Source organism: Mobula birostris, chromosome 8 (assembly GCF_030028105.1).
Source record: "Mobula birostris isolate sMobBir1 chromosome 8, sMobBir1.hap1, whole genome shotgun sequence".
Lineage (NCBI taxonomy): Eukaryota > Metazoa > Chordata > Chondrichthyes > Myliobatiformes > Myliobatidae > Mobula > Mobula birostris.
In genome coordinates, this window is record NC_092377.1 from 135,625,351 (window position 1) to 135,651,836 (window position 26,486).

At 44.1% G+C, this 26,486-nt stretch overlaps 1 protein-coding gene across 6 annotated transcripts in view; it reads left to right on the plus strand.

Annotated features, from left to right (window-relative positions):
* The first annotated feature begins 16,478 nt into the window (after positions 1-16,478).
* gins4 (GINS complex subunit 4 (Sld5 homolog)) overlaps positions 16,479-26,486 on the plus strand; it is a 50,332-nt gene continuing 40,324 nt past the window's right edge. For all 6 annotated transcript variants that reach the window (XR_011886945.1, XR_011886946.1, XM_072266356.1 and 3 more), the window contains exons 1-5: positions 16,479-16,635; positions 18,980-19,066; positions 22,274-22,387; positions 22,701-22,798; positions 24,408-24,496. Coding sequence is in view for 4 of the 6 variants with exons in the window: in XM_072266356.1 (XP_072122457.1) it covers positions 16,540-16,635; positions 18,980-19,066; positions 22,274-22,387; positions 22,701-22,798; positions 24,408-24,496 (484 nt within the window). In the remaining 2 variants the exon portion in view is untranslated. The remainder of the gene's footprint in view (positions 16,636-18,979; positions 19,067-22,273; positions 22,388-22,700; positions 22,799-24,407; positions 24,497-26,486) is intronic.

The following is a 26,486-nucleotide window of genomic DNA, read 5'->3' on the forward strand; positions in this document are numbered from 1 at the left end:
CTCCACACCCTCACCATCCTCTGAGGGAAGAGATTCCCCTCGTGTTCTCCTTAAATATTTCACCTTTCACATTTAACCTATGACCTCAAGTTCTAGACTCACCGGAGCTCAGAAGAAAAAGCTTGCTTGCATTTTCCCTCTCTGCACCCCTCATAATTTCGTATACATCTATGAAATCTCCCCGCATTCTCCTACGCTCCGGGAATAAAGACCTAACTATTCAACCTTGAGCAACATCCTTGTAAATTTTCTCTGTACTCTTCCAATCTTATTAATACCCTTCCTGTAGGTAGGCGAACAGAACTGCTCACAATACTCCAATTAGGCCTCAGCAACATCTTTTACAACTTCAACATAATATCCCACTGCCTGTACTCCATACTTTGATTTATGAAGCTGTTGTGCCAAAAATTTTCTTTATGTCCTACCTATTTGTGATGCCACTTTCAATGAATTACTGATCTGTACTCTCAGATCTCTCTGTTCTACCGTACTTCTTTGTGCAAGCCCTACTCCCGAAGTGCAACAACTCACGCTTGTCTCTGCATTAAGTTCCACCTGCCATTTCTTCCAGCAGGTCCAAATCCCACTGCAAACTTTGATAGCCTTCCTTGCCGTCCACTCCACCCCTAATCTTGGAGTCATCCACAAATATTCTGAAAACAAAATTACTAACAACATTTAATTTTGAAGCAATCAGCCAAAAGTGATTCAAGGATCTGTAGATAATAAAGTTCTATCACTCCTACGTTATTACCCCTCTTTGCAGCACCCCTTTGATGTCTCATTTCCTCCTGCCATTTGTTCTCTGCCCTACTCCTTTCCTTTCACCCCACTTCCTCTCTCTTTCTCTCTTTCTCAGCTGTTAAGCTGCACAGGCAATTCTTGTTTGTTACCGATCAGCCCTTCTTTTGATCCCAAAAAATGGGATCATTTTCTTACAGTAACTGGGAAATATATAAGCATGTTTTATAGCAAAGCTCTTGTCTTTATAATTTGTGCAATTTAATTAAATAAATGTAGTTCTCACTGCAATAGAACACAAAACACAAGAGAGTCTCCAAATGCTATGAATCCTGAGCAACACACACAAAATGCTAGAGGAAGGCAGCATCTATGGAAGTGAATAAACAGTTGATGTTCCGGCTGAGACTTCCACCAGGATTGCACAAATTATGTTCGGCAATGGGTGAGAACCATTGCATAGTGCAACAACATCACCTAAGGACTCAGCACTCCCATTTATTGAAGGTCATTGGATGAGCACATCAAGCCCTTGGATTACATTATTTCAACTGTGATATAAAGGTAGACATAGCAAATTATTCACTGAAGTTAAAAGACCACTGAGAAATTCAGTAATTGACTTGGTGGGTCACACACTCACGGAGCTGTATGCAACCCATTGACTGGTTGCTGAGAGTTGTATGGTTTCTACTTGCAGCTGATGGTGATTTGTGAACTAAGTTTGTTCTTTCTACTATCATCTCATAACATTTTTATCTGTAAACTGTACAGCTCGTCACAGACTACAGCTGAGAGCTTGTATCGGTAATGAATTTTAACCAAGAATGTATCCAAGACATCTTCAAGGAGCGGTGCCTTAGGAAGGCGGCATCCACCATTAAGGATCCCCACCACCCAGGACATGCCCTTTTCTCACTGTTACCATCAGGAAGGAGGTACAGAAGCCTGAAGGCACACACTCAGCGATTCAGGAACAGCTTCTTCCCCTCTGCCATCCGATTCCTAAATGAACATCGAACCCATGAGCACTACCCCTCTACTTTTTTATTTGTTTTTTTGCACTACTTATTTTTACTATTTAGTAGACAGGTATATACTTTTTTCTTCAGTTTTTTTTCTCCATGTTTATTAATCGTGTATTTCATTGTACTGCTGCTGTAAAGTTAACAAATTTCATGACATGTGCCAGTGATATTAATTCTGATAAGCTTTAGGAACATATTGAGGAGCAATTCCTTCACAGAGGGTGGTGGCCTGAATTTTGTACGGCAAACAGTGTGGAGGCCGAGTCACTGAGCATACATACCAAAATAAGCAGATCACTTTTTGGACACAAAAGACAGCAAGGTGTTCAGGGTCAAAAGAGGAAAATGGTGCAAGTGTCGTAGAGTGGTACAGTATAGAAATGGGCTGCTTGGCCCACCACCTCCATGCTGGTCTTTATTCCTGTCTGCACTAGCACTTTTTGCCTTGATTAGGCCCATATCTTTCTGTGCTTTGCCTATTAAAGTGCATGTCACTTAAACACCATGACTGTATCTGATTACACCACCTCCTCTAGCAGATTGCCCACATTGCACTCCTCTCTGCCTGACCTTTCCAACTGATCTACATCATACAGTGACCTTAAACCATCTTCCTCACTATCCCCGATACCACCGACTTCTGTATCATCAGCAAACTTACTTAACATTCATGCGTCATTGTTGTTAACATTCCCATTAATTCCTGAGTTCTTGACTCTGACCTGCATCCTGTTCCGTGGGTGTCCACCAGCTTTGGCCGGTATTGTGGCCATATGCTAAGCAATGAGTTACTAATAAAACTCTGTCTTTCCTCGTACTCTCCAGGAAAATCAGTCCTAGCCCATCCAGCCTCTACAGTTAAAAAATAGTGTTATTAGATGATAGTAGAAAGAACAAACTAGATCACAAGTCATCAACAACTGCAATGAGAAATGAACCATCAGCCCCAAGGGCAGCTTCTATCCCACTGTTATAGGACTAGTACAATAAGATGGCCTCTTGACTTCACAAACTACCTGGTGGTGGCTTTGCACCTTATTGTCTACCTAACCTCCATTTTCTCTGTAAAACTTTATTCTGCATTCTGTTAGTATACTGTGTACTACGTTAATGCATTGATTAGATCTGTATGAACAGTACACAAGACAGGTTTTTCACTGTACCTTGGTACATGTGACAATAATAAAATCACCAGTTTACCATTGTTTTAATTTCAAGACTGTCTTCATATGACAACACCCCCACCATCCCCCCCCCCCCACCTTTCAGGAAGGTAAAATTCGCTTAATCTCTTCTCATTGTGTAAAAGACTGCCATCCCAAGAATCACTCTGGTGAACCTCCCCTATATTCCCACAGTCAGCGATGTATCCTTGCTCAGACAGGGAGACCGCTCCTGTGCACAACATGGCAGATGTGATCGCACTAAGATCCCCCACGATCGATAGCTTCGGAACATCCCGAGGTTCCAGGGATTTCAGTTCCTCGGGCAGATTAAATAATATTGGATTGTTCTCATTGGAGGAGGGCACACTGAGAGGTGACCTGCAGGGAGGTTTTCAAATTTATGCACAGAGAAGGGTGGTCCCAACAGGAGACTGATCAAGGACCACACAGAGGTAAAGTGAATGGAGGAGGAAAAAGCTTTTGTTTTGCACAGGGTGGGGGGGGGGTGTTTATGATCCAGACTGCAGGTGTAAAAGTTTGGTAGGTGGGGATATAATTGTGGCTATGAAGGAGAACTGGATAATCACAGTCCCCCCCTCCCCCTGACAGAAGGCCTCTCGTGTCAACGCCAGCTGAACGAAGGGTGACCCAGCCTCTCCCAGTTGCAAGCTCGCAGTCTGCACAGGACTCTTCAACTACACACACAGGACATGTCAGAACATGACAATTTATAAACCACTACGCATATCTATCACCCTCGGGGTGAAACGTGTACCCTCCCATCTCCGTTATGGGCCATGCTTTTTACTTCCTCAATGAAGAAAATAGGTCTGTTCGATATATTCTACCAATGCCTCAATCAATGGAATCTCCCCCCAGCCTCTGTCCAAAAGAAAGCCCAAGCTTGTCCAACTTTTCCCTTGAGAATGCTTTTCAGTCCTGGCAACATCCTTGGGCATCTTATCCTTTCAGGCTTCTGTATCTTCTTTCTGCTGTTTCTTGCCGACGTAGTCAGAGCAGTTGCCATTCCAAGCAGTGATGCAATCCAGATGGGATGTTCTCTGTGGTGCTTTGGTAAAAATTAGGATCAAAGGAGATTGTCACATTTCTTGAGCCTCTTAAGGAAGTAAGAGTGCTGGTGAGCTTTGTTGGTTGTGACATATACATGGTTGGACCAGGACTGGTGATGTTTACTCCCAGGAACTTCAAAATTGAAGTGATCACATTGACAAATGCTAAATTTATATAATCTTGATGGGAATTCTCTATAGTCAGGCCCATGACTCCAGGTGAAGGGTTAGGGCATTCAGGACTGTGGGAAGAAGGTATTCTTTACCCAGAGAGTGGTGACTCTTTGGTGCTGTCATCAGTACCTGCCAGGGCAAATGATGGGTACATCTTTGTGTACCTTCTTCAAAGGGTAGTCTATTGGTGATGGTGCCTGGTTGGGGAGAATTGCCATGAGGTTTGTGCTTGTCTGTATGGTAAAGTAGGAACATTGGTTAGGGCAAGTCTGTGTTCCAAGCATTTTGTCAGGAGAAGGACTAAGGTGGAGAGAGCTTTCCTCAATTCCTTCCTTGTCGGTCCTGCATGTTTCCCAGTCTGGCATTGAAGTCACGTAGAAACCCCTCTGCAATGCAGACCCCAGGCTTCAAGAGGGTCAGTAGAGACCTTGGTCTCATCCAGAGGTTCCAGCAACAGAGCTGATGCCCCCCTGGCTGTACTATGTTGAGTATGTGTTTGTGTCTGCTGACGGTATCTGCAGTGGAATTCCCTGATGCCAGACAAGCTCATTCTTGATGTTATTCACTCTGTGAAGTTGTGTTTTTAACAGAATATCTGAAGTAAGTGATGGTCCTGCAGAGGATGACTCTGGGAAACAGAGAAATGGCAGAAATTCGTAATAACTATTTTGGATTTGTCTTCATGGAAGAAAGCACTAAGAGTATTCAGAGTCCAAAGTAAGTTTATTATCAAAGTACTTATATGTCACCATATCCAACACTGGGATTCATTCTTGTAGGCATACCCAGTTAATCCAAGAAGCACAATAGAAACAGTGAAGGACCGCACCCAAAGGGACAGAGAACCAATGTGCAAAAGACAACAAATTGTGCAAATACTAAATGAATGAATGAATGAATTAATTAATTAGATGAATGAATGTCAAGAATATGAGATGAAGAGTACTTGAAAGTGAGTCCATAAGTTGTGGGAACAATTCAGTGACAGGGTGAGCGATGTTACCTCCTTCGGTTCAAGAGCTTGATGGTCGAGGATAATAACTGTTCCTGAACCTCATAGTGTGAGTCCTGAGGCTCCTGTACCTTCATCCTGATGTCAGTAGCGAGGAGAGAGCATGGCGTGGGTGATGGGGTCCTTAATGATGGATACTGCTTTCCTGCAACAGCGCTCCGTGTAGATGTGTTCAGTGGTGGGGAGGGCTTTACCCATGATGGACTGGGCCGTATCCTCTACCCTTTGTAGGTCTCAGAGAGGGAGGGAGGAAACTGATCTCTATTATCAGAAATAAAGTAAAAGCTAACAGACTGGGCCGTATGCAGCCGAGAAAGCGGCTATAGTGATGGAGAGCGTGTGACTGCCGTCAACCGTACTCATGTAAGTTCTACAGAGAACAGAAGGAGAGAGAAGATGGCGGGAGGAGAAGATGGCGGCGCAGCTCTCCAGTGAAATGATATCATATTTGTAAGTAGGATGCCGTGCACAATTCTGATTTGATGGAGACAGACGTGAAAAGGCACAGAGGAACATCTGGAGAAATTTCTGAAATGCCCAGTTCGCTCCAAGAATCTCCGGAGGGAAGGCCCCAAACTCCCCAGCTTTGCCTGCTGCTGGCGACCGAGGCTGAGGTCGAAGCGTTCAGCAGGGATGGTGCTCGGTACTCGGTGTCGGGGGGCTGATCGGAGCTCGAAGTTTTCAGACGACTCAGAGTCGGACTGTGGTCCGGCATGGCAGGGAGAGTTTTCTTCCTTCTCCCAACTGCGTGAGATGTGGGACTTTGGAGAGACTTTGAACTTTTTTACTGTGCTCACAGCCTGTTCTTCATCAAGTTATGGTATTGTTGCACTGTTGTAACTATATGTTATAATTATGTGGTTTTTGTCAGTTTTTCAGTCTTGGTCTGTCCTGTGTTTCTGTGATATCACACTGGAGGAATATTGTATCATTTCCTAATGCATGCATTACTAAATGACAATAAAAGAGGACTGTGTGTCCTCATAATCTAATACTCAGATAGGCAAATGAATATGGGGAAGATGGAGAGATACGGACATTGTGTGGGTAGGAATGATTTGTTTTGTTGTTTTTTATTATTAGCTAGTCTGGCACAACATTGTGGGCTGAATAGCCTGTTCTTGTGCTGTACTGTTCTATGTTCTATGGGATCATTGACCAGCTGAAGGGCTGGACTGGGTGTTATTACCGAGAAGCGATGGAAATATCGGAACAATAAAATTAGCAAGAGGACAGCTTAAGAGCTGGCAACTTTAAAAATGAATAAATTATCAGGCCTGGAATAAAACAGGCTCATAAAATATTCTTTGGTCAGAAGGTGCTGACGTAGCTCAAAGAGGGATTCAGGAGGAGAGCAAGTGGCTCCTGCCGGACTGGTGGGTAGACAGAAGGTCTGAGGGATGGCTTCAACCACAGCTTAGAGAGGCTCATGTAAATCGGGGAGATCCAAGATGCACTGACACAGGATTAGTGTCCGAGCTTTGGAAGGTGTCAAAAGTTATTCCTTTGGCCAAGAAAGGGAGTAGAGATAATCCTGGGAGTTATAGACCAGTGAGTCTTACTTCAGGTGTGGGCAAATTATTAGAGAGGATTCTTGGAGTCAGGATTTATGAGCATTTTGAGAAGTGCAGTCTGATTTGAGGTAATCAACGTGGCTTTGGGAGGGACAGATCATGCCTCACAAGCCTGAGTGAAATTTTTGAGGAAGTGACGAAATATATTGATGAAGGCAGATATGTAGATATGGTATGAATGAATTTTAGTAAGGCATTTGACAAAATTCTCCATGGTAGGCTCATTTAGAAAGTCAGGAAGCATGGGATCCAGGGAAATTTGGCTGCATGGGTTCAGAATTGGCTTCCCACAGAAGGCAGAGGGTCAGTGGCTAGTGAGGTTCCACAGGAACCTCTTCGTGATTCTTATAAATGACTTGGATGAGGAAGTGGAAGGGTGGATTAGTAAGTTTGCAGATGACATAGAAGTTGGTGGTGTTGTGGATCATGTAGAAATTTGTCGTAAGTTACAACAGGACATTGACAGGATGCAGAGCTGGGCTGAGAAGTGGCAAGTGGAGCTCAATCTGGAAAAGTGTGAAGTAATTAATTTTGGAAATTCAAACTCGAAGGCAGGATACTGGATTAATGGTGGGGTTCTTAGCAGCGTATAGAAACAGAGGTATCTTGGGGTCCATGTCTTAGGATTCCGTAAAGTTGCCAAGCAAGTTGATTGCACGGTTAAGAAGGCGTATGGTGTTTTGGCATTCATTTGTCGGGCGTTTGTGTTCAAGAACCGCAAGTAATGTTGCAGTTCTATAATCTCTGGTTAGACCACACTTAGAGTATTGAGTTCATTTCTGGTCACCTCATTATAGAAAGGATGTGGAAGCTTTAGAGAGGGTGCAGTGGAGATTTTACAGGATGATGCCCGGATTAGAGAATGTGTATAATGGGGATAGTTTGAGCAAGCTAGGGCTTTTCTCTTTGAAGAGAAGGAAGATGAGAGGAGACTTGATAGAGAAGTACAAGGTGATAAGGGGCATCATTTGAGAGGACAGCCAGAGACGATTTCTCAGGGTGTAAATCGCTAATGCAGTGAATCATGATGTTTGGGGTGATGGTGGTAGAGGCAGATAAATTGTGGACATTTAAGAAATGGCTAAGTATGTGGATGACAGAAAAATAGAGGGCTATGTGGAAGGGAAGGGTTAGATTGAACTTAGAGTAAGTTAAAAGGTTGACACAATATTGTGAGCCAAAGGGCCAGAATTGTGCTATATGTTTGATGTTCTATGCAAGGTCATGTCTGACCAACAGAATTGATGTCAGGCCAGCTCAGGCAGGCACCTTCCAGTCTCCATCCAGCTAACAGGAGTCACTTGCCATTCATCACCTGCAGCCTATTTAAACCCAGCTCTCACCCATAGTCATTGTTCACCCATCGAACCAGCCAGTCTCGTCCAGTTGCTCCAAGCCTTCAGTTACCTTGTTGCCTGTTGTGTTATGTATCTGCTCTCTCTGGTTTTGTGACCCGTTGGAGTTTGTTATTTTGCAGTTTATTATTAAAGTTATCACTCACCGCTAAATCCCGTCTGCTGCTCTGCATTTGGGTCAAACCTGCTCTACATTTCCTAGATGTAGGGGAGTCTAGGACAAGAGGACACGACTTCAGGATTGAAGGATGTCCTTTTAGAACTGAGATGCAGAGAAATTACTTTAGTCAGAGGCTGGTAAGTCTGTGGAATTTGTTGCCACGAGTGGCTGTGGAGGCCAGGTCATTGGGTGTATTTAAGGCAGAGATCGGTAGGTTCTTGATTAGTCAGGGCATCAAAGGGTATGGGGTGAAGGCAGGGGGAGTGGGGATGACTGGAAGAATTGGATCAGCCCATGATTGAATGGCAGAGCAGACTCGATGGGCCGAATGGCTTCTGCTCCTATATCTTATGGTTTTATGACCACCAGAACCTCATATCCATTCAACAAACCTACCAACGAAACCCACATCAGGCTCATTGTGCCCTCTTTTTTGAGCGATTCAACTTCACCATCTCAACTTGGATTTTCAGAAGGCCTTTGACGAGGTGCCACACGTAAGGCTACTTAACAAGTTAAGAGCCTATGGTATTACAGAAAAGAGACTGGCATGGATAAAGCAGTGGCTAATTGAGTGGGAATGAAGGGAGCCTTTTCTGGTTTGCTGCTGGTGACTAATGGTATTCCACCGGGGTCTGTGTTGGGACCACTTCTTTTCATGTTATATGTCAATGACTTGGATGACGGAATTGATGGCGTTGTTTGCGGATGATACAAAGATAGGTGGAGGGCCAGGTAGTTTTGAGGAAGTAGAGAGGCTACAGAAGGACTTACAGCTATTATTCTCCATATTAAAAAAATCCCTGAACTTCGATAGATTCCAGCCTGTAACTCTCACTCAGGTATCTGTTGCATTTAATTAGGTCCCTCATGGTAGGCTAGTCCAGAGGATTAAGGCACACAGGATCGTACACAGGTGGGTTAGTAATTTTCAGAATTGCCTTGGCTTTGAGAGTGCCTGTGTTGAGCTTGAAGTGCAATTTTTGAGGTCGTAGAGCTGAGGCTTTGATTGTGAAAGTTATGATTGATTGAGGTCTTTCCACTTTAGTCTTCACTCGTATGCATCAGAATGAAGGTTAGGGCAGTGGTTTGCTCAGCCAGCAGGATATGGGAGATCAGAGGGACTGCCTGTGACCCTGAAGACTACATCTGTGGAAAGGATATCCAGTTGTAACTCTTTGTTAACTGTGTTAAGGATCTGGAGGTGGAACTGAATGCACTTAAGATAATCAGGGATGCTGAGAGCATCATAGATAAGAATTTTAGTGAGGTGGTCACAACTGGAGTGCAGGCTGCAGGTAGTTGGGTGAGCACAGGAAAGGCCAAGGAGGCAGGCAAATCATACAGGATTCCCCTATGGCCTTTCCCCTTGAAAACAAGTACACCGTTTTGGATACCATCAGTGGGGGAGGACAACCATTCAGGAGAAAGCAACAGCAGCCAGGTCTGGCTCTTGGGCCTCAGCAGGAAAGGGTGAAAACAGGGAGGACTATAATGATACGGGACTCTGTGGTTGGGGGACGGGCAGCTAGGAGGTTCTGTGGCCACAAAAGGGATGGTAAGATGATGTGATGTCTCTCTGGCGCCAGGGTCAAAGATGTTCTGAGTAGTTTCAAAACATTGTCAGGGGGGAGGGTGGGAAGCCTGAGGTCGTGGTGCATGTTGGCATAAATGACACAAAAGAGGTGAAAAGCATGACCTTGAGGTTAGTAATCTCTACTCCTGGGCCACGAGCTAGTGAGGGTAAAAACAAGAGGATACGACAGGTGAATGTGTGGCCAGACAGATGGTACAGGAGCCACTGATTCAGTGTATTGGACAATTGGGATCTTATAGATTCGCAGAGTCATAGAAAAGTACAGCACAGAAACAGGCCCTTTGGCCCATCTAGTCCATGCCAAGCCATTTAAACTGCCTACTCCCATTGACTGGCAACTCCATACCCCGGCCATCCATGTACCTATACAAACTTCTCTTAAACAATGAAATCGAGCTCACATGCACCATTTGTGTTGGGAACTCATTCCACTCTCTCATGACCCTCTGAATAAAGAAGTTTTCCTTCATTTTCCCCTTAAACTTTTCACCTTTCACCGTTAACCCATGACCTCTAGTTATAGTCCTACATAACCTCAGTGGAGAAAGCTTGCATGCATTTACTCTATCTATACCCCCCATAATATCTCTTATCAAATTTCCTCTCTATCTTCTACGTTCCAAGAATAAAGTCCGAACCTATTCAACCTTTCCTTATATCTCAGGTCCTTAGTGCCCTGCTGTCCACCACGTAAGATCTACCCTGACTGGTCCTACCAAAGTGCAACACTCACACTTGTCTGCATTAAATTCCATCTGTCATTTTTCAACCCATTTTTCAAGCTGGTCCAGTTCCCACTTCAAGCCTTGATAGTCTTCCTCACTGTCCACTACACCCCCAATCCTGGGGTTATCTGCAAGTTTGCTGATCCAGTTAACTACATTATCATCCAGATCATTGATCCAGATGGCAAACAACAAAGGATCCAGCACCAATCCTTGCGGTACTCCACTAGTCACAGACTTCCAGTCAGAGAGGCAACTATTTACTATCACTCTCTGGCTTCTCCCGTAAAGCCAATGTCTAATCCAATTTAGCCACTCAACCTTTTTGACCAACCTCCCGTGCGGGATCTTGTCAAAGGCCTTGCTGAAGTCCATGTTGACAGCTTCCATTGCCTTGCCTTCATTAACTTTCCTGGTAACTCCCTCAATAAACTATATGATTGGTTCAAAATGGCCTAGCAGACACAAAGCCATGCTGACTATCTTTAATCATGTCTATCCAAATACTCGTATACCCAGCTCCTTAGAATACTTTCCAATAACTTTCCCACTACTGATGTAAGACTCACTAGCCTATAATTTCCTTGTTTATTTTAGAGCTTTCTTAAACATTGAAACAACATTGGTTGTCCTCTGCAACACACACAAAGTGCTGGAGGAACACAGCAGGCCAGGTCTCGGCCCAAAACATTGACTGTTTACTCTTTTCCAGAGGTGCTGAGTTCCTCCAGCATTTTCAGTGTATTGCTTTTAGTTTTCCAACACCTGGAGCTTTTCTTATGTTTGGTTACTCTCTAATCCTCTGGTGCTGCACCTGTCACTAAGGATGGTTTAAATATCTCTGCTAGGGCCCCGTCAATTTCTGCACTTTAATCCCACAGGGTCTGAGGGAACACCTTGTCAGGCCCTGGGGATTTATCCACCCTTATTTGCCTCTCGACAAAAACACCTCCTCCTCTGTAATTGGTACGAGGTACATGGAGTTGAGGCTGCTTTGCCTCACTTCTATAGATTCTGTGCCCATCTCCTGAGTAAATACAGGTGCAAAAAAAAAATCATTTAAGATCTCCCCCATCTCTTTTATGTGGATTGTCATTCTGATCTTCCAGAGGACCAAATTTGTCCTTTGCACCACACTCATCTTTTTGATTCCTGACCTTGTCTGAGGTCTTAATAACATCTTTTCTAGGACGTAGGTGACCTGTACAAGATGGAATGGTTGCACCTGAACTGGGAGGGGGTGGGGCGAGGAGAGGAGGTGAGTGCCAATTTCCTGGCAGGCAGCTTTTCTAGTACTCCCAGGGAAGGTCTAAACTGGATTGGTGGGTCTTCTAGCCTCTAGAGCCACTGTTCTTTTTGTATTAAGTTCGCTTGATATGATTTTTATGTCATTTCCTGTGCGGATTGGCTTTGATTCAATTTGAAGCACGGTCTCAGCCCTTTGCTTGGTGTGCTGTTGAAGCACAACATTTGAAACGTATTGAGAAAGCATCTTCAGTCTCCCTGAGGAGAGACAGATGAATGCGTGTTCAAATACAACATTTAAGAGAGGAGGAGGAGATGGCGGCGCGACGCAGCACGCGCGGCCACTTCGGTGGTGATGTCTGTTATTTGTCAAGTAGGGGACCGTGCACAATTCTGATTCGATGGAGACAGATGTGAGAGTACGGAGGAACATCTGGAGAAACTTCTGTAATGCCCGCTTCGCTGTCACTGTTACTGTGTGGCCTGGAATTTCCTCCAGAGAAGGTCCCGAATCCTCGGCTTTGCTTGTTTCGGCGGCTGGGCGAGGTTGAAGGCACTCGGCAAGGATGGCGCTCGGGAGGCTGTATCAGAGGGGCTGGTCGGAGGCTCAAAGTTTTCAGATGGACGGACTCGGTGTTGGCTGTGGTCGGCTGCTTCCAAGGCATCAGCAGTTGTCCGTGCCTGGAGGTCTATGGCAGGGAGTTTCTCCCTTTGCCACCTGCTATTGGGGACTCGGGAGTCAATCAACTCGGGACTTTGAGACTTTATTTACTGTGCCCATGGTCTGTTCTTCATCAAATTATGGTGTTGCTTTGCACTGCTGTAACTATATGTTATAATTATGTGGTTCTGTCAGTGTTAGTCTTTGGTTTGTCCTGTTTTTCTGTGATATCACTCTGGAGGAACATTGTATCATTTCTTAATGCATGCATGCATTTCTAAATGACAATAAACGAGGACTGAGTGTTCTCATAATCTAATATCTAATGTCTAATGCTTGGATAGGAGGAGGATGGAGGGCTGTTGTCCAGGTGCAGGTCGATAGGACCAGACGGAGTAACAGTTTGGCACAGACTAGATGAGCCAATGGGCCTGCTTTGGTGCTGTAGCTCTCTACGAATCTTTCCCCCATAACCTTTACCAATTTAAAAAAAAACCATCATTTTGACCTTAAATACACCCAACGTTTTGGCTTCCACAACCCTCTGCGGACCAAAGTTAGTTTGAGGCTGATGCCCTGTTCCGGTCATTCGGTGAGCAAAACTAACTCCAATTGAACCTATTGAGCCCCATTAGAATTGTGTATGTTTCAAGAAGGTCACCTCTCGTTTTTCTGAATTATAGAGGATAAGTACAGTTTCAATCTCTTCTCAACTAACAAACCTGTCATGCCGGATATCACCCCAGTGAACCTTCAGTGCTTTCAGGCTTTTGTATCTTCTACCCAATGGGAGAAGAGAGCAGAGAGAGCGTCTGCCGTGGGTGGGGGCTTTGATTATGCTGGCTGTTTTACTGAGGAGGTGAGAAGAGTCCATAGAGGGGAATCTGGTTTCTGTGATTGTCAAGCTGTGCCCACAACCCTCCACAGTTTCTTGCAGCCGCATGCAGGGCAGTTTGGATGCCTTGTTCGTGCATCCAGTCAGAATGCTTCCCATGGTGCATCAATAAAAACTGGTAACGGTCGACTGGGACCTGCCAAATTTCTTCAGTCTCCTGGAGAGGTAGAGGCATTCGCCAGTGTCATTGGCCATGACTTCGATGTGACTGGTGACGTTTGCAACTAAGAACTTGAAGCTCTCAACCTCAACACAGGAGCATGTACACCCACCCCTCCCCCCAATGAAGTCAATGACCAGCTCTTTTGTTGACATTGAGAGAAAGGTATATACTGTCGTAGTAGCACAGGTAGACAGGGTGGTAAAGAAGGTTGTATGACATGCCAGCCTTTAATAGGCATGCACTGAGTACTGTTCTACTCTCTCTACAACCACGATTGTGCGGCTCGGCCATCTCTAAATTTGCCAACGACACAACTATTGTTGGCAGATTTTCAGATGGTGATGAGTGGGCATACAGGAGTGAGATAGATCAGCTGGTTGAGTGGTGTCGCATCAACAACCTAGCATCGAACATCAGTAAGACCAAAGAATTGGTCGTGGACTTCAGGAAGGGGAAGTCGGGGGAACACTCACCAGTTCCCATCGAGGGATCAGAAATAGAAAGGGTGAGCAGTTTCAAGTTCCTGGGTGTCAACAGCTCTGAAGATCTATCCTGGGCCCGACATGTTATAGAGAAGGCACGCAGCGTTTATATTTTATTTGGAGTTTGAGGGGAATTGGTATGTCACCAAAGACACTTGCAAATTTCTGCAGATGTACTGTGGAGGGCATTCTAATTGATTGCATCACCATTTGCTAAGAAAGGGCCACTGCGCAGGATTGGAAAAAGCAGCAGAAAGTTGTAAACTCTCCATCACAGGCACCAGCCTCCCCAGCATCCGGGACATCTTTAAAGGTGATGCCTCAGAAAGGAGGCATCTATCGTTAAGGACCAAATCACTCGGGACATGCCCTCTTCTCATTGCTGCCACCGAGGAGGAGGTACAGGAGCCCAAAGACACACACACAACATTTCAGTAACAGCTTCCTCCCCTCCGCCATCAGATTTCTGAATGGACATCATCATCATCATCATCAGGTGCCGTGCCCAGTTTGAGCTTTGACTGCCATGGCCCACACACTCCTGTTCCGGGTCAAGTGGATCAATTCATTGGTATTCATTTCCAGTTCTCTGGCTGCTGTCTCCATCATCATTTGTCTTTGTCTTCCTCTTGCTTTCTTCCCTTCAGTCTTTCCCATAATTACCGTGCATTCTAACTCCTCTTTCCTAATCACATGTCCAATGAAGTTACGTTGCCTTTTCATGATCTCATACATTATTTCTCTTTTTGTGTTTGCTCTGGGTCGTGACCCGGCTGGTGGCATAGTGTCCTTAGTGCTGGTCCCGAGTTCAAATCCAGCCAGCTCCCCGCACGCTTTCCATCCGTGCTGGGTTACGCGCTGGTGATCTCTTTGGAAACTCACCCGGCAGAAGGCAATGGCAAACCGCTGCTGTAACTTGCCTTGTACGCAGTTCCCCACTACCTCAGAGAGGCGTGGGGGGAAATCGTCCACTAAGCGGAGAAACTCTGGATGCAATGTACCTTTCCTTCCTGTTCATGATATCTGAATGGACAATAAACCCATTAACACTTCCTCAGTATTTTCCCCCACTTTTCGCAGTACTTTTTAAGTGTAATTTTCTCCTTATGTATACTTATGGTAATTTATATATTTTAAGTTATGTACTGCTGCTGCAAGACAGATTTCCTGATCTATGCCAGTGATATTAAGTCTGATTCTGACTCAGAGTTGGGACACCATGTTTAAACTGTACAAAGTGTTTCCTCAGATCCCAATTAATTATTATCATCATCCAAAAAAAACGGTGTTTCGTTGCAACACCGGTTGCAATGAAATTTTTTGCTCGAGTGAAATTTGAGTAAACAGTATACGTGGTCATAATAAATATAAGAATAATTACAGAGATTAACACAAAACAGCAAGATTGTGGTGTAACCTGAAGCAGCGTGGAAAGAGATGGGGAAGTGACAGTAATAGCATAACCAAGAGAAGTGAAGTTAAGAGTCTGAGAATGTGGCAGCACCACTGGTGAAGAGATTGCGACAGAGATAATTGGAGAAGAAGCTATTCTTGAGCCTGCATATCTGGATTTACCTAGCTTCCTCTATCATTCCCAAGAAGGAAAAGAGAGGAAAGGGAATGGCCAGGGCGGCAGGCACCTCTAAAGGTACTGTTAGCCTTCCCGAAGCAACACACCTCGAAGAAGAACTGGGTGGAAGAAAGCCCGTGACAATCCGGGCAGCTTCCATTGGTCCAGAGCAGAGCAGTTGCCATACCAGTCTGAGAAACAACCTGTCAGGATATGCACGTTCTGGAACACATACTATGCTTGGAGTATTGTGTGCAGTTCATTAAGCTGAAAGTGGTGAAGAAAAGGTTTATAAGGTTATTACCAGGACTTGAGTTATAAGGAGAGGTTCAACATACTAGTACTGTTTTCCTGTAGCGAAGGAAGTTGAGGAGTGACCTTATAAAGCTTTAGCAAATCATGAGAGGCAAAGGTAAGGCGAATTGTCACAGCCATTTTACCGGGGTAGGGGAGTCTAAAATTAGATGGCACGGTTTTAAGGTGAGAGGGGAATATTTAAAGGAGGCAGTGAGTGTGTTTATACGGAACAAGCTGCCAGAGAAATTGGTAAAGGCAGGTACAATCATGAAGTTTAAAATACATTTAGTAGGTGTCTGGTTAGGAAAGGTTAGCGGGTTGGTGAAAACACCCAATGTGGAGACATGGGACTAACTGGTGGGCATGGATGAATTGGAGCAAACGGTGGCTCCTCGAAGAATCTACAAATCAGTGTTAACTGAGATGAGACTTCCACATTACAAAAGATCCAAAGCACGCCGGTGTGTCTCAGGTCCAATGAAATCTGATACTGGCAACGGACACCGTGCAGCAGGGACTGCTTCCGCCTAGATCAAGGATGGCGCCAGTACGCGATAACGTCATTAGCGTATGTGGTGACGTTTCAGGCGGGAATTTTCAGCGCTCCAGGTGGCAGTAGTCATGGCGGAAGAGTGGGAGTCGTTTGTTGAGGAGGAGGAGGTTGATGAGGAAGAGGAGATCTTGACTCCGGCAGAGCTCATCCGCAAACTGGAAGAGGTGAGACCCTCACCGTCAGAGGGCCACGCCAGCGGCTGGTGCCCGAGGTGGGAGTGTGTTAGATCTCCGGTTGCGGGCGGTGGCCCTTCAGCCCTACCTGTAGTGCGTGAGATCGGGTGGGCAACAGTACGGAATTCAGGCGCGGAACGTGTTGCGGCTCTGCATCAGGATGCAGACAGAACGAGCTGGAAACTTGGACAGTACAGGCCAGGCCGTTCGGCCACGACGTTATGCTATCTTGCTTATACTAAATGCCCTCCTGCGTATCATCTGTAGCCGTCCATTCCCATCATATTCATGTGCCTGTCTAACTCCAACCTGCCTGCGTCCACTACTGCCCTTGGTCACCCTCTCTGCGTAAAATAAACTTGCACTTCACGTCGCTTTTCAATCTCCCACTCCCAACTTTAAAAGGATATTCTTTGAGATACAGCGTGGAACAGATCCTTCCAGCCCAAAGGCTGCACTGCCCACCTATTTAACGGGACAATTTACAATGGCCAACTAACCTACTAACTGGTGTAACCCTCTCACCGGGGTTTGTAGTCAAACTTCAGCCATGTGACTCAGCGGTGAGAAGGCCACCTTTCATAAACAACTTATGTCTAGGGTCAGTGTGATTTGGAATTCAACCAAACGGGAAAGTTGGGAGTTCCGATTAAAGAAACATCGGTTTGAGTGAATGCTGTGTAAATAATGCCCATACTCTAGTATTGTTGACAGAAATAACTGCATAAAATTGTAAAGAAAGTATATTTACTAATTTCAGCTTTATCAAACAATTAATAGGATAAAGAGAAAAAATGGGCCCATTACAGTTAACAAGCCTAAATGTGCACATATCAGTAGTGGTTGGATGTACCGCTTTACTCACGGTGCTGAATTCTCATCACAAATCACAGTTAGAACTTCCCTTCTTGGATTCCTTTCTCAGGAAATACTTCTTGCATTATGGTCTTCCCTGATCCTCTGCTCTCCCCATCTCCTGCCAAAAGACCACCAGTCCAACTGTTGTCTGACAGGAATCTCTCTCCACACAGCTCTCTGTAGAACCTTCTCTCCATCCCACCACCCTGATTGTCCGACACATCACTCATGACACACCAAGTTGAACAACATGACTCCTTATCTTTAGCCAAAACTAAAACCACTCTACCAGCAGGACACACTGCTTTTACAGTGAGCTAAAAGAAAACACCTCACAGCATAGCAGTAGACATCTTAACCAGGGCATTACATTGGTATGTCTTTGGACAGTGGGAGGAAACTAGAGCACCAAGAGGAAACCCATGCACTCAAGGGAAGAATGTACAAACTTTCTTACAGAGGATGCTAGAAATGAACTCCCAACTCTGACAGCCCGAGCTGTAATAGTGTTGCGCTAACCACTACGCTGCCGTGGCCCCCTATTCTTGTTTAACCTATCTTTCTGTTTTTCCAACTCTGCCATTGCCAAGCCGTAATTACTTTCCAGATCTTCATCTATTCCTTGGCTCCAGACCTTGATCATACCCTCTCCAAACATCTCTAACTCCACTTTGTTGATCCTGAGAACATAATTTAAAAACAAACAACCTGACTGGCCCTACCACCCCTCCACCCAGCTTCTTCTGACCACCATTCTCTCAACCGATCTCTAAATAATTCTTGTTTTCCAACCCAAGCCCTTCCTGAATTTCCTGCGCCTTGACTTGAGGTCCTGCAAGGAGAGGGAGAGAAAAGGGTAGTTGGTTCCTTGATATGTGCTGCACAGTGAGTTCTATTCTCTCATTCTGGAACATGTTATGCTTTTGGCTATTTAATGTCTGGGCCGGGTATGTTTTGAGGGAGTGAGGGACTGAAATCACTTGCAGGTTTCACTAGGGGATCTTGGTTGCTTGAAGTTCTGGCAACTTTCATGACCTTTGCTACATGATTCCAGTTCTACCGGTTGCTGATAAAATTATCTCCAATTCACAGCATTAACAACGTACCAAAGTCCTGTCATTTACCCAATGCTTTATGCAAAAAGTTTCATGTCACAATACTGAAGACCGGATAATCTTCGCTACTGTTCTGGCCAAAATTTATTCTTCAGTTAGTACTTGCAAAAAAATGACTCAGGTCACTATCATATAGATCATATAGCAGTTTATAGAAGTCCACTGTGAGGAAATTGGCTTGGGGTGGGGGGTTATATGAGAGGCAGGGCGGGCACAACATTGTGGGGTGAAGGGCCTGTACTGTGCTGTATTATTCTATGTTCTAAATTCTCTAGTACGTATTTTAATTGAATCTATAAATTTTAATTTGCTGGTCTGGAATGTAATAATTATGGCCATTTCTGTCTTTAATTTCCACACAGGCTTGGCTGAATGAGAAGTTTTCTCCTGACCTTCTGGAATGTAAATCTGAAATTGTGGAATGTGTCATGGAACAACTGAATCACATGGTAACGAAATAATTGTTTATTTGGGTAAAGTGCACAGTGCGGATGGAATTGAAGGCCGCAGGAAGGATTTCTAGATTTCACAGAGCTTGTATCAAACAGCAGGTTAAAGGGCTGCTTTCACCCACTTACACTAATCCAAAATGGCCTCACTTTTATTCTCACCACACTTGTTTCATTTCAGAATCAGTTTTATTATGATTGGCACGTCATTAGATTTGTAGTCTTGTGGCAGCTGTGGAGTACAAGACATAAACAAATGACTGTAAATTACAATACAATATAAAATAAATAATGCAAAAGAGGGCTAGTAGGTAATGTTTATAGACTTCAGAAATTTGATGGTAGGAGGATAGAAGCTGAGTGTGTATCTCTATTTCCTCTCTAATGGTAGTAATGAGAAGGGGGTTATGTCCTAGATGATGAAGATCCTTAATGATGGATGCCACCTTTTGAGGCACAGCCTTTTGAAGACATCCTCTGTTGAGGAGGCTTGTGCCCAAGATGGGACTGGCTGAGTCTATAATCCTTTCCAGCCTCTCTTGATCCTGTACAATAGAGCCTCCATTTCAGATGGTAATGCAACCAGTCAGGTGCTCTCCACCATACATCAGCAGAAATTTGCTAGCCTTTGCTGACATACCAAATCTCTTCAAACTCCTAATAAAATATAGCTGCTAGTGTGCCTTCTTCACAATTGCTTCAATACATTGGGCCCAGGCTTGATCTTTAGTGACTTTGGCACCCAGGAACTTTAAGCTGCTCATCCTTTCCACCTCTGACCCCTCAGTGAAGACTACCGTGTGTTCCCTCGACTTCCTCTTCCTGAGGTCTACAGTCAATTCCTTGGTCTTGCTGACATTGAGTGTAAGTATGTTGCAGCACTGCTCAACCAGCTGACCTGTCTGACTCCTGTGCACCTCCTTGTCACCATCTAAGATTCTGCCAACAATGTCAGCGAATTTATAGATGGTATTTGAGCTATGCTTAACCACACAGTCATGAGTGCAGAGAGAGTTGAGTGGTGGGCTAAGCTCGCATCCCGGAGATGCACCTATGTTGAGTGTCAATGAGGTGACGTTATTACTGATATGCACTGACTGCGGTCTCCCATAATGAGGAAGGCAAGGATGCAGTTGCAGAGGGAGGTACAGAGGTCCAGGTTTTGCAGCTTGTTGATTAGTATTGAGGGGATGATGGTGTTGAACGCTGAGCTGTAATCAATGAACAGTAGCCTGCAGTGATCCGGGTTGTGAGTGTAGAGCCAGTGAGATTGTGTCTGCTGTAGGCCTGTTGTGGCAGTAGGTAAATTGTAGCCTGCCCATGTCCTTGCTCACGCAGGAGTTAATCCTAGCAATGACCAACCTCTCAAAGCACTTTAGTACAGTTGATCTGAGTGCTTCTGGGTGAATAGTCGTTGAGGCAGCTCACCATGTCCGTCTTGGGCACCGGTGTGATTGATGTTCTTTTGAAGCAGGTGGGAATCTCTGACTGCAGCAGCGAGAGATTGGGGATGTCCTTGAACACCCCTGCCAGTTGGTTGGCGCAGGTTTTCGATACCATGCCAGGTACCGTCGGGGCCTGATGCCTTGCAAGGCTTCACCCTCTTGAAGGTTGTTCTGACATTGCCCTCTGAGACAGGTCACAGGATTGCCAGATGCTGTGATTATTCACACAGGTGTAGTTGTATTCTCCCTTTCAAAGCGCACTTAAAAGGCGTTGAGGTCATTGAGGAGTGAAGCAGCGTCACAGCCATTTATGCTGTTATGTTTTGCCTTTTTGGAAGTAATCCTCCCATAATTATCATGCATCTGATGTGTCTCTAACTTACATGGAATTGCCTTTCTGCTCCCACAATAGCCTCTGCAGGTCTTACCTGGATTTCTTGTAGGGTTCTGGATCACTAGTCTTGAACGTCACATAACTAGCCTGCATATCTCCTGGTTCATCCATGGTTTCTGGTTTGGGTACAGTATGACCAGTACTTTCTCTAAGGCACACACCCATCCACACAAGTCCTGAAGTCAGTGATGACTGCAAAATGTACATTCAGATCCAAAGATGAATCCCTGAACACGGTCCAGTCAAATCAGTCCTGTAAGAGCTTCTCCGCCTTCCTTCACCATACCTTCATGGTGCTCACCTGTTGCTGCCTATGTGCCAGGAGTAGAAGTACAGCCAGGTGGTCAGACGTGCCAAATTCCCCTAGATTTGATCACCCTCCTTTACATTCAGGGCAGTTCATGATCATTGAGTTGTGGGAGGAAAGCAAAGCATCTGGAGGAATGCCGTGCAGACCAGGGAGAATGTGCAAACCCCACACAAACAGCACTGGAGATGAGGATTAAACCTCAGTCACTGGGGCCAGGAGGCAGTAATTTCACTCCCGTGTCATATTTTCTCAAGGCAATGTACAGAATTTTGCTGTTGTCACCAAATGAATAATCAATGTCATTGTTTGTTTTCTGTTCTCTCCTGAAGGTCCCCTTTCTAATCTGGTATAGTTTCATGATTGCTTACACCAACAGATACCCCTACTACAAACGTTGTATATAGTAACAAGCTATTATATATTGAGCAACATGCTGTTCTTACATGCATACATTGCCACCCACAGAGATTTACCATCAAATGCTGATAATGATTCTTCTGATGGACTAGATAATATGATGTGATTACTGAAAAGAAAAGCTTGCTATTTATAACCCTTGTACATCCCAACACACTCGGATTTTAAAAACATGTGGTCAATGTTGTAGGAAACACAGCAGGTATTTTGCACTCAGTGAGATTTTGCACTATGATATCAAACTGTTAATCTGCTTTGGTAATGTTGAATGAAGGACAAAGATTGGTTGAAACAGTGGTAACTCCTCTGCTCTTTGACATCCTGGGTTCAAGCTCCTGCTATGGATTAACTCCCTCGTGGAAAATTTCTGGATACTGATGGGGCTTGACATCCTTTGGTTCAAAGGTTAATCTCTGATGCCATCTGGCCTTCCAGCTGGAACATACAGATGCCAAGGCATTTGTTAGTGTCCTCATTGGCACTCTTCTCTGCACCAGCAATATGCTAGACAGATTAATTGGAGGTGTATTTCAAGGCTGCTCAACCTTAATGCAGTTTGTTTCTTGTTAAATATTAAAAAAATGAAATGACTTAAAGGCTAATGTTGTGTGGTTCGGTCTTTATTATAATCTGGTCTACAGGAAAAGAATCTGCAGCGAGCCAAGAAGGGAGACCTGAAAATCACCATTCACAGGATGGAAATGGAGAGGATTCGTTACGTCCTCAGCAGCTATTTGAGGTCTCGGTTACAAAAGGTATGGAATTCATGCTTCTGGTTTTTCAGAAGTGTATTTACATTGATCTGTTGCAGAGTAAGGTCATGTGTTGACAAAGTGGAAAGCAGGATTTATCACAAACTGCAGTAGTGTTTTGGTTTGTCTAGGTGTGACCAGTTATTTTATTCTGCAAACTAAATTCTCTAAGAAAAACATTGCCTATTCTTTGACGAAAAGGATTGAATGTCAAATCAATCTGTGGTTCTGGCATTTTAATTTTCATAACTTGCCTAGAAAATCCAATTTAATTTTGAATTGCTTAGAGCAAAAATATTGTTCTTCCTCTTTCTAGATTGAGAAGTTTTTCCCTCACATTTTAGAGAAGGAGAAGTCCCATCTTGAGACAGAACCTTCTTATTTATCTGCACAAGAAGCTGCTTTTGCAAAAGAGTGAGTACTGCAAAGGGGCACTGTCCCCACAAGGAAGGGTAAACCAGTCGTTGCCGATTATTCCCAATCTCTCAGTTTTAACATTTTTAAAGTTCTCTGAACTTGTTTGTAAACAGATAATTGGGTAAGAAATTCAAAAATGATTTCTACCTGGTGGTGAGAAGGTGGTACTGGATGTGAATTGTATATCTAGATTTTTTTAATAAGGAGAAGATTAATAAACTCAGATGAATCCCATGTAGTCATTTCTGCACCAATATACTAGTATTTCTCTATGCCTTCTGGTGCTAGTTCTGAAAGTTTCAATTTGCTTGCCCAATCTGTGTCATTGGTTGCTGTGTATCCTGTAGCTATGTTTTTCAAGGTTTTCGTTCCTTATTATGTTTCTGATTCCAGCGCCTTGGTGAATAGCAGCTGTTTTCAACCATATTTAGGGAAATGGGACAAAAAGAATATGGAATGCACACAAAATGCTGGAGGAACTCAGCAGGCCAGGCAGCATCTATGGAAAAGAGTAAACTGTCGATATTTTCAGCCGAGACCCTTGATCGGGACTGGAGAAAAAAGATGAGATGTCAGAGTAGGAAGGTGGGGGAAGGGGAAGAAGAAGTACAAGGTAGTAGGTGATGGGTGAAACCAGGAAGGGCTGAGGAGGGGTGAAGTAAAGAGCTGAGAAGTTAATTGGTGGAAGAGATAAAAGGCTGGAGAACGGGAAATCTGCTAGGACAGGGTAGAAGACCATGGAAGGAAGGGAAGGGGATGGAGCACCAGAGGGAGGTGATGGGCAGGTAAGAAGAAAAAGTGAGAAGGGGAAATGTAAAGTGGGGTGCAATTACTGGAGCTTCATGCCATCAGGTTGGAGGCTACCCATAGACATAGACTGTTCCACAACATAGACAGTCCCTATACATAAAGCTCTCTGCGTTTTTCTGGACAACAGACCCAACCTATTCCCCTCCACCACCAATCTCCTTGGCCCGAAAATTGGCAGTGTACTCTTTTTCATAGATGCTGCCTGACCTGCTGAATTCCTTCAGCATTTTGTGTGTGTTACTTGGATTTCCAGCAACTGAGGATTGAAAAGGAGTATGGAGTTAGGTCATAATTTGTCATGTTTTAATTGAAAGGCAGAATAGGCTTCAAAGGCAAAATCATCTCCTCTTGTTTAAACTTGAGTAAACTCAAGTGTTTACTAGAATGCACTACCAAGCTCTTATTCTGAAGAACCATTTTCAATTATGAGTTAAAGTCAGGGCTGTAAGGGTTAGTGTATTTTAAAATTGAGGGATTGAGATTTTAATTTACCCTGCTGCATTAGAATCAAAATCCACAAGAGTTTCTAAAACATCTGCGGGTAAACGTTTTATGTGTGTGATTAAAAAAGGGGCAGCTCTTTCTGAAGAGCAGCACAGGAATGCTGTGGTTAATATTTAAACTGGATGTTTTCTTGGAGCCAAATGATGTGATCTTGGGCTGAGGAGACAAACCTTCCTCCTAAATTGGGTATAGAATGATAGTTTACTCTGAAAACTCAAATGCCAGAAATATCTTGCTGCATGAGGCACTCTTAGTTCTGTTTCACTGAGTTGCTCACTGTTTTGATTCAAAGATATGCGACAAATTGTGAAGCACACCTGAGGAACCTTGCCTTGAAGCGCATGCCTCCTAACCTGCAAGCTCTGGACATGATGAAAGCTGGTGAGTAGCCTTCTCTTGAGTGAGTTTCTTAATCTCTTAGTTGGAAAAAGATAATTCTGTGCCTTTACTTAAGGAGAGCTACAAGGTCAAAAGATTCTGAAAGACAGGATCTATCTGCATTTGGAAAAACAAGAACAGATTAGGGATAGTCAGCATAGCTTCGTGCATGGGATATCGTGTCTCATGTGTTTGATTGATTTTTTTTTTGAAGAGGGGATCCAGAGGTTTGATGGGGTTAGGACAGTAGACATTGTCTACATGGACTTTAGCAAAGCCTTTGAACAGATCTTGCAGGGTTAGCTCGTACAGAAGGTTAAACCACATAGATCCAAGATGACCTTGCTAATTGACTTGGTGGTAGGATTCAGAGAGCGGTTAATTCAGGCTAGAAGTCTATTACCAGAGGTGTGGCACATGCATTGATGCTGGGCTGTGTTGCTTTTCATTTATATTAACAATTTAGATGAAGGTTTGCGGAAGTCTTCAAAATTGATGGTATCAAAGACAGTGCAGAATGTTGTCTAAGATTAAAACAGGACCTAGATCATTATAACAGGCCAAGGAATATTAGATGGAATTTATCTCAAACAGATGTGAAGTTAACTTATCCTGGGTCAGCACTTACACGGTAAATAGCAAGGCCCAGGAAAGTCTTATAGGACAGGGAGACCTGAGGTAGACGTGCATAGTTCCTTGAAAGCGGTGATGGGGGTAGACAAGGTTTCAACGAAGGCATTTCACACAGTTGCCTTCATCAGTCAGAGTACTAAAACATAGAACAATGCGTCGTTTTGCAACTGTACAGGTTGTTAGTGTGATCGCATTTTGGAATACTTTGTGCAGTGCTAATCGTCAAACAATTAGAAGTATGGTATTAAGCTAGAAAGGGTCAAAGATAGTTCGCAAGGATGTTAGTGGAACTGGAGACTTGAATTATAAGGGGAGACTTGATAGACTTGAGTTTTCTTTGGCGTGTAGGAGGTTTGAGGAGTGACCTTGTAAGAAGTTTATAAAATCATGAGGGGCAGATGTAAGCGGAATGATCCGTCTGCTCAGGGTAAGGGGATTCTAAAACTAGAGGACATAACTTTAAGGTGAGGGGGAAATATTTAAAAGAGACCTGGGGGACAGTATTTTCACATAGAGAGTGTCGCTATGCAAGATAAACTGACAGAAGTAGTAGTAGGGCGGGTACAGTTACAATCTTTAAGAGGTTTTTAAGATAGATTTTAGATAAATTTAGGTTGATTTCAAGGGATGTAGGCCAAAGGCAGGCAAATGGATGAGCTAAGGGACTTGGTCTGATGAGCCTGTTTCTATGCTTAATAACTCCATGACTTAATAAATTGTGGAAAGCAACCCTTTAGGGCTGAGTTGACAAATTCCTTTTTGAGTCTTAGATTCTGGGCTGTGGGGTCATTTCAATGCACAAAGAATCAGAAAGTATAGGAATAAGATGGAAAAATGGATGGCGGACAGGTTTAGTCATAGTCGTACTTTATTGATCCCGGGGGAAATTGGATTTTCGTTACGGTTGCTCCATAAATAATAAATAGTAATAAAACCATAAGTAGTTAAATAGTAATATGTAAATTATGCCAGTAAATTATGAAATAAGTCCAGGACCAGCCTATTGGCTCAGGGTGTCTGACCCTCCAAGGGAGGAGTTGTAAAGTTTGATGGCCACAGGCAGGAATGACTTCCTATGACACTCTGTGTTGCATCTCGGTGGAATGAGTCTCTGGCTGAATGTACTCCTGTGCCCAAACAGTACATTATGTAGTGGATGGGAGACATTGTCCAAGATGGCATGCAACTTGGACAGCGTCCTCTTTTCAGACACCACCGTCAGAGAGTCCAGTTCCATCCCCACAACATCGTTGGCCTTATGAATGAGTTTGTTGATTCTGTTGGTGTTTGCTACCCTCAGCCTGCTGCCCCAGCACACAACAGCAAACATGATAGCACTGGCCACCACAGACTCGTAGAA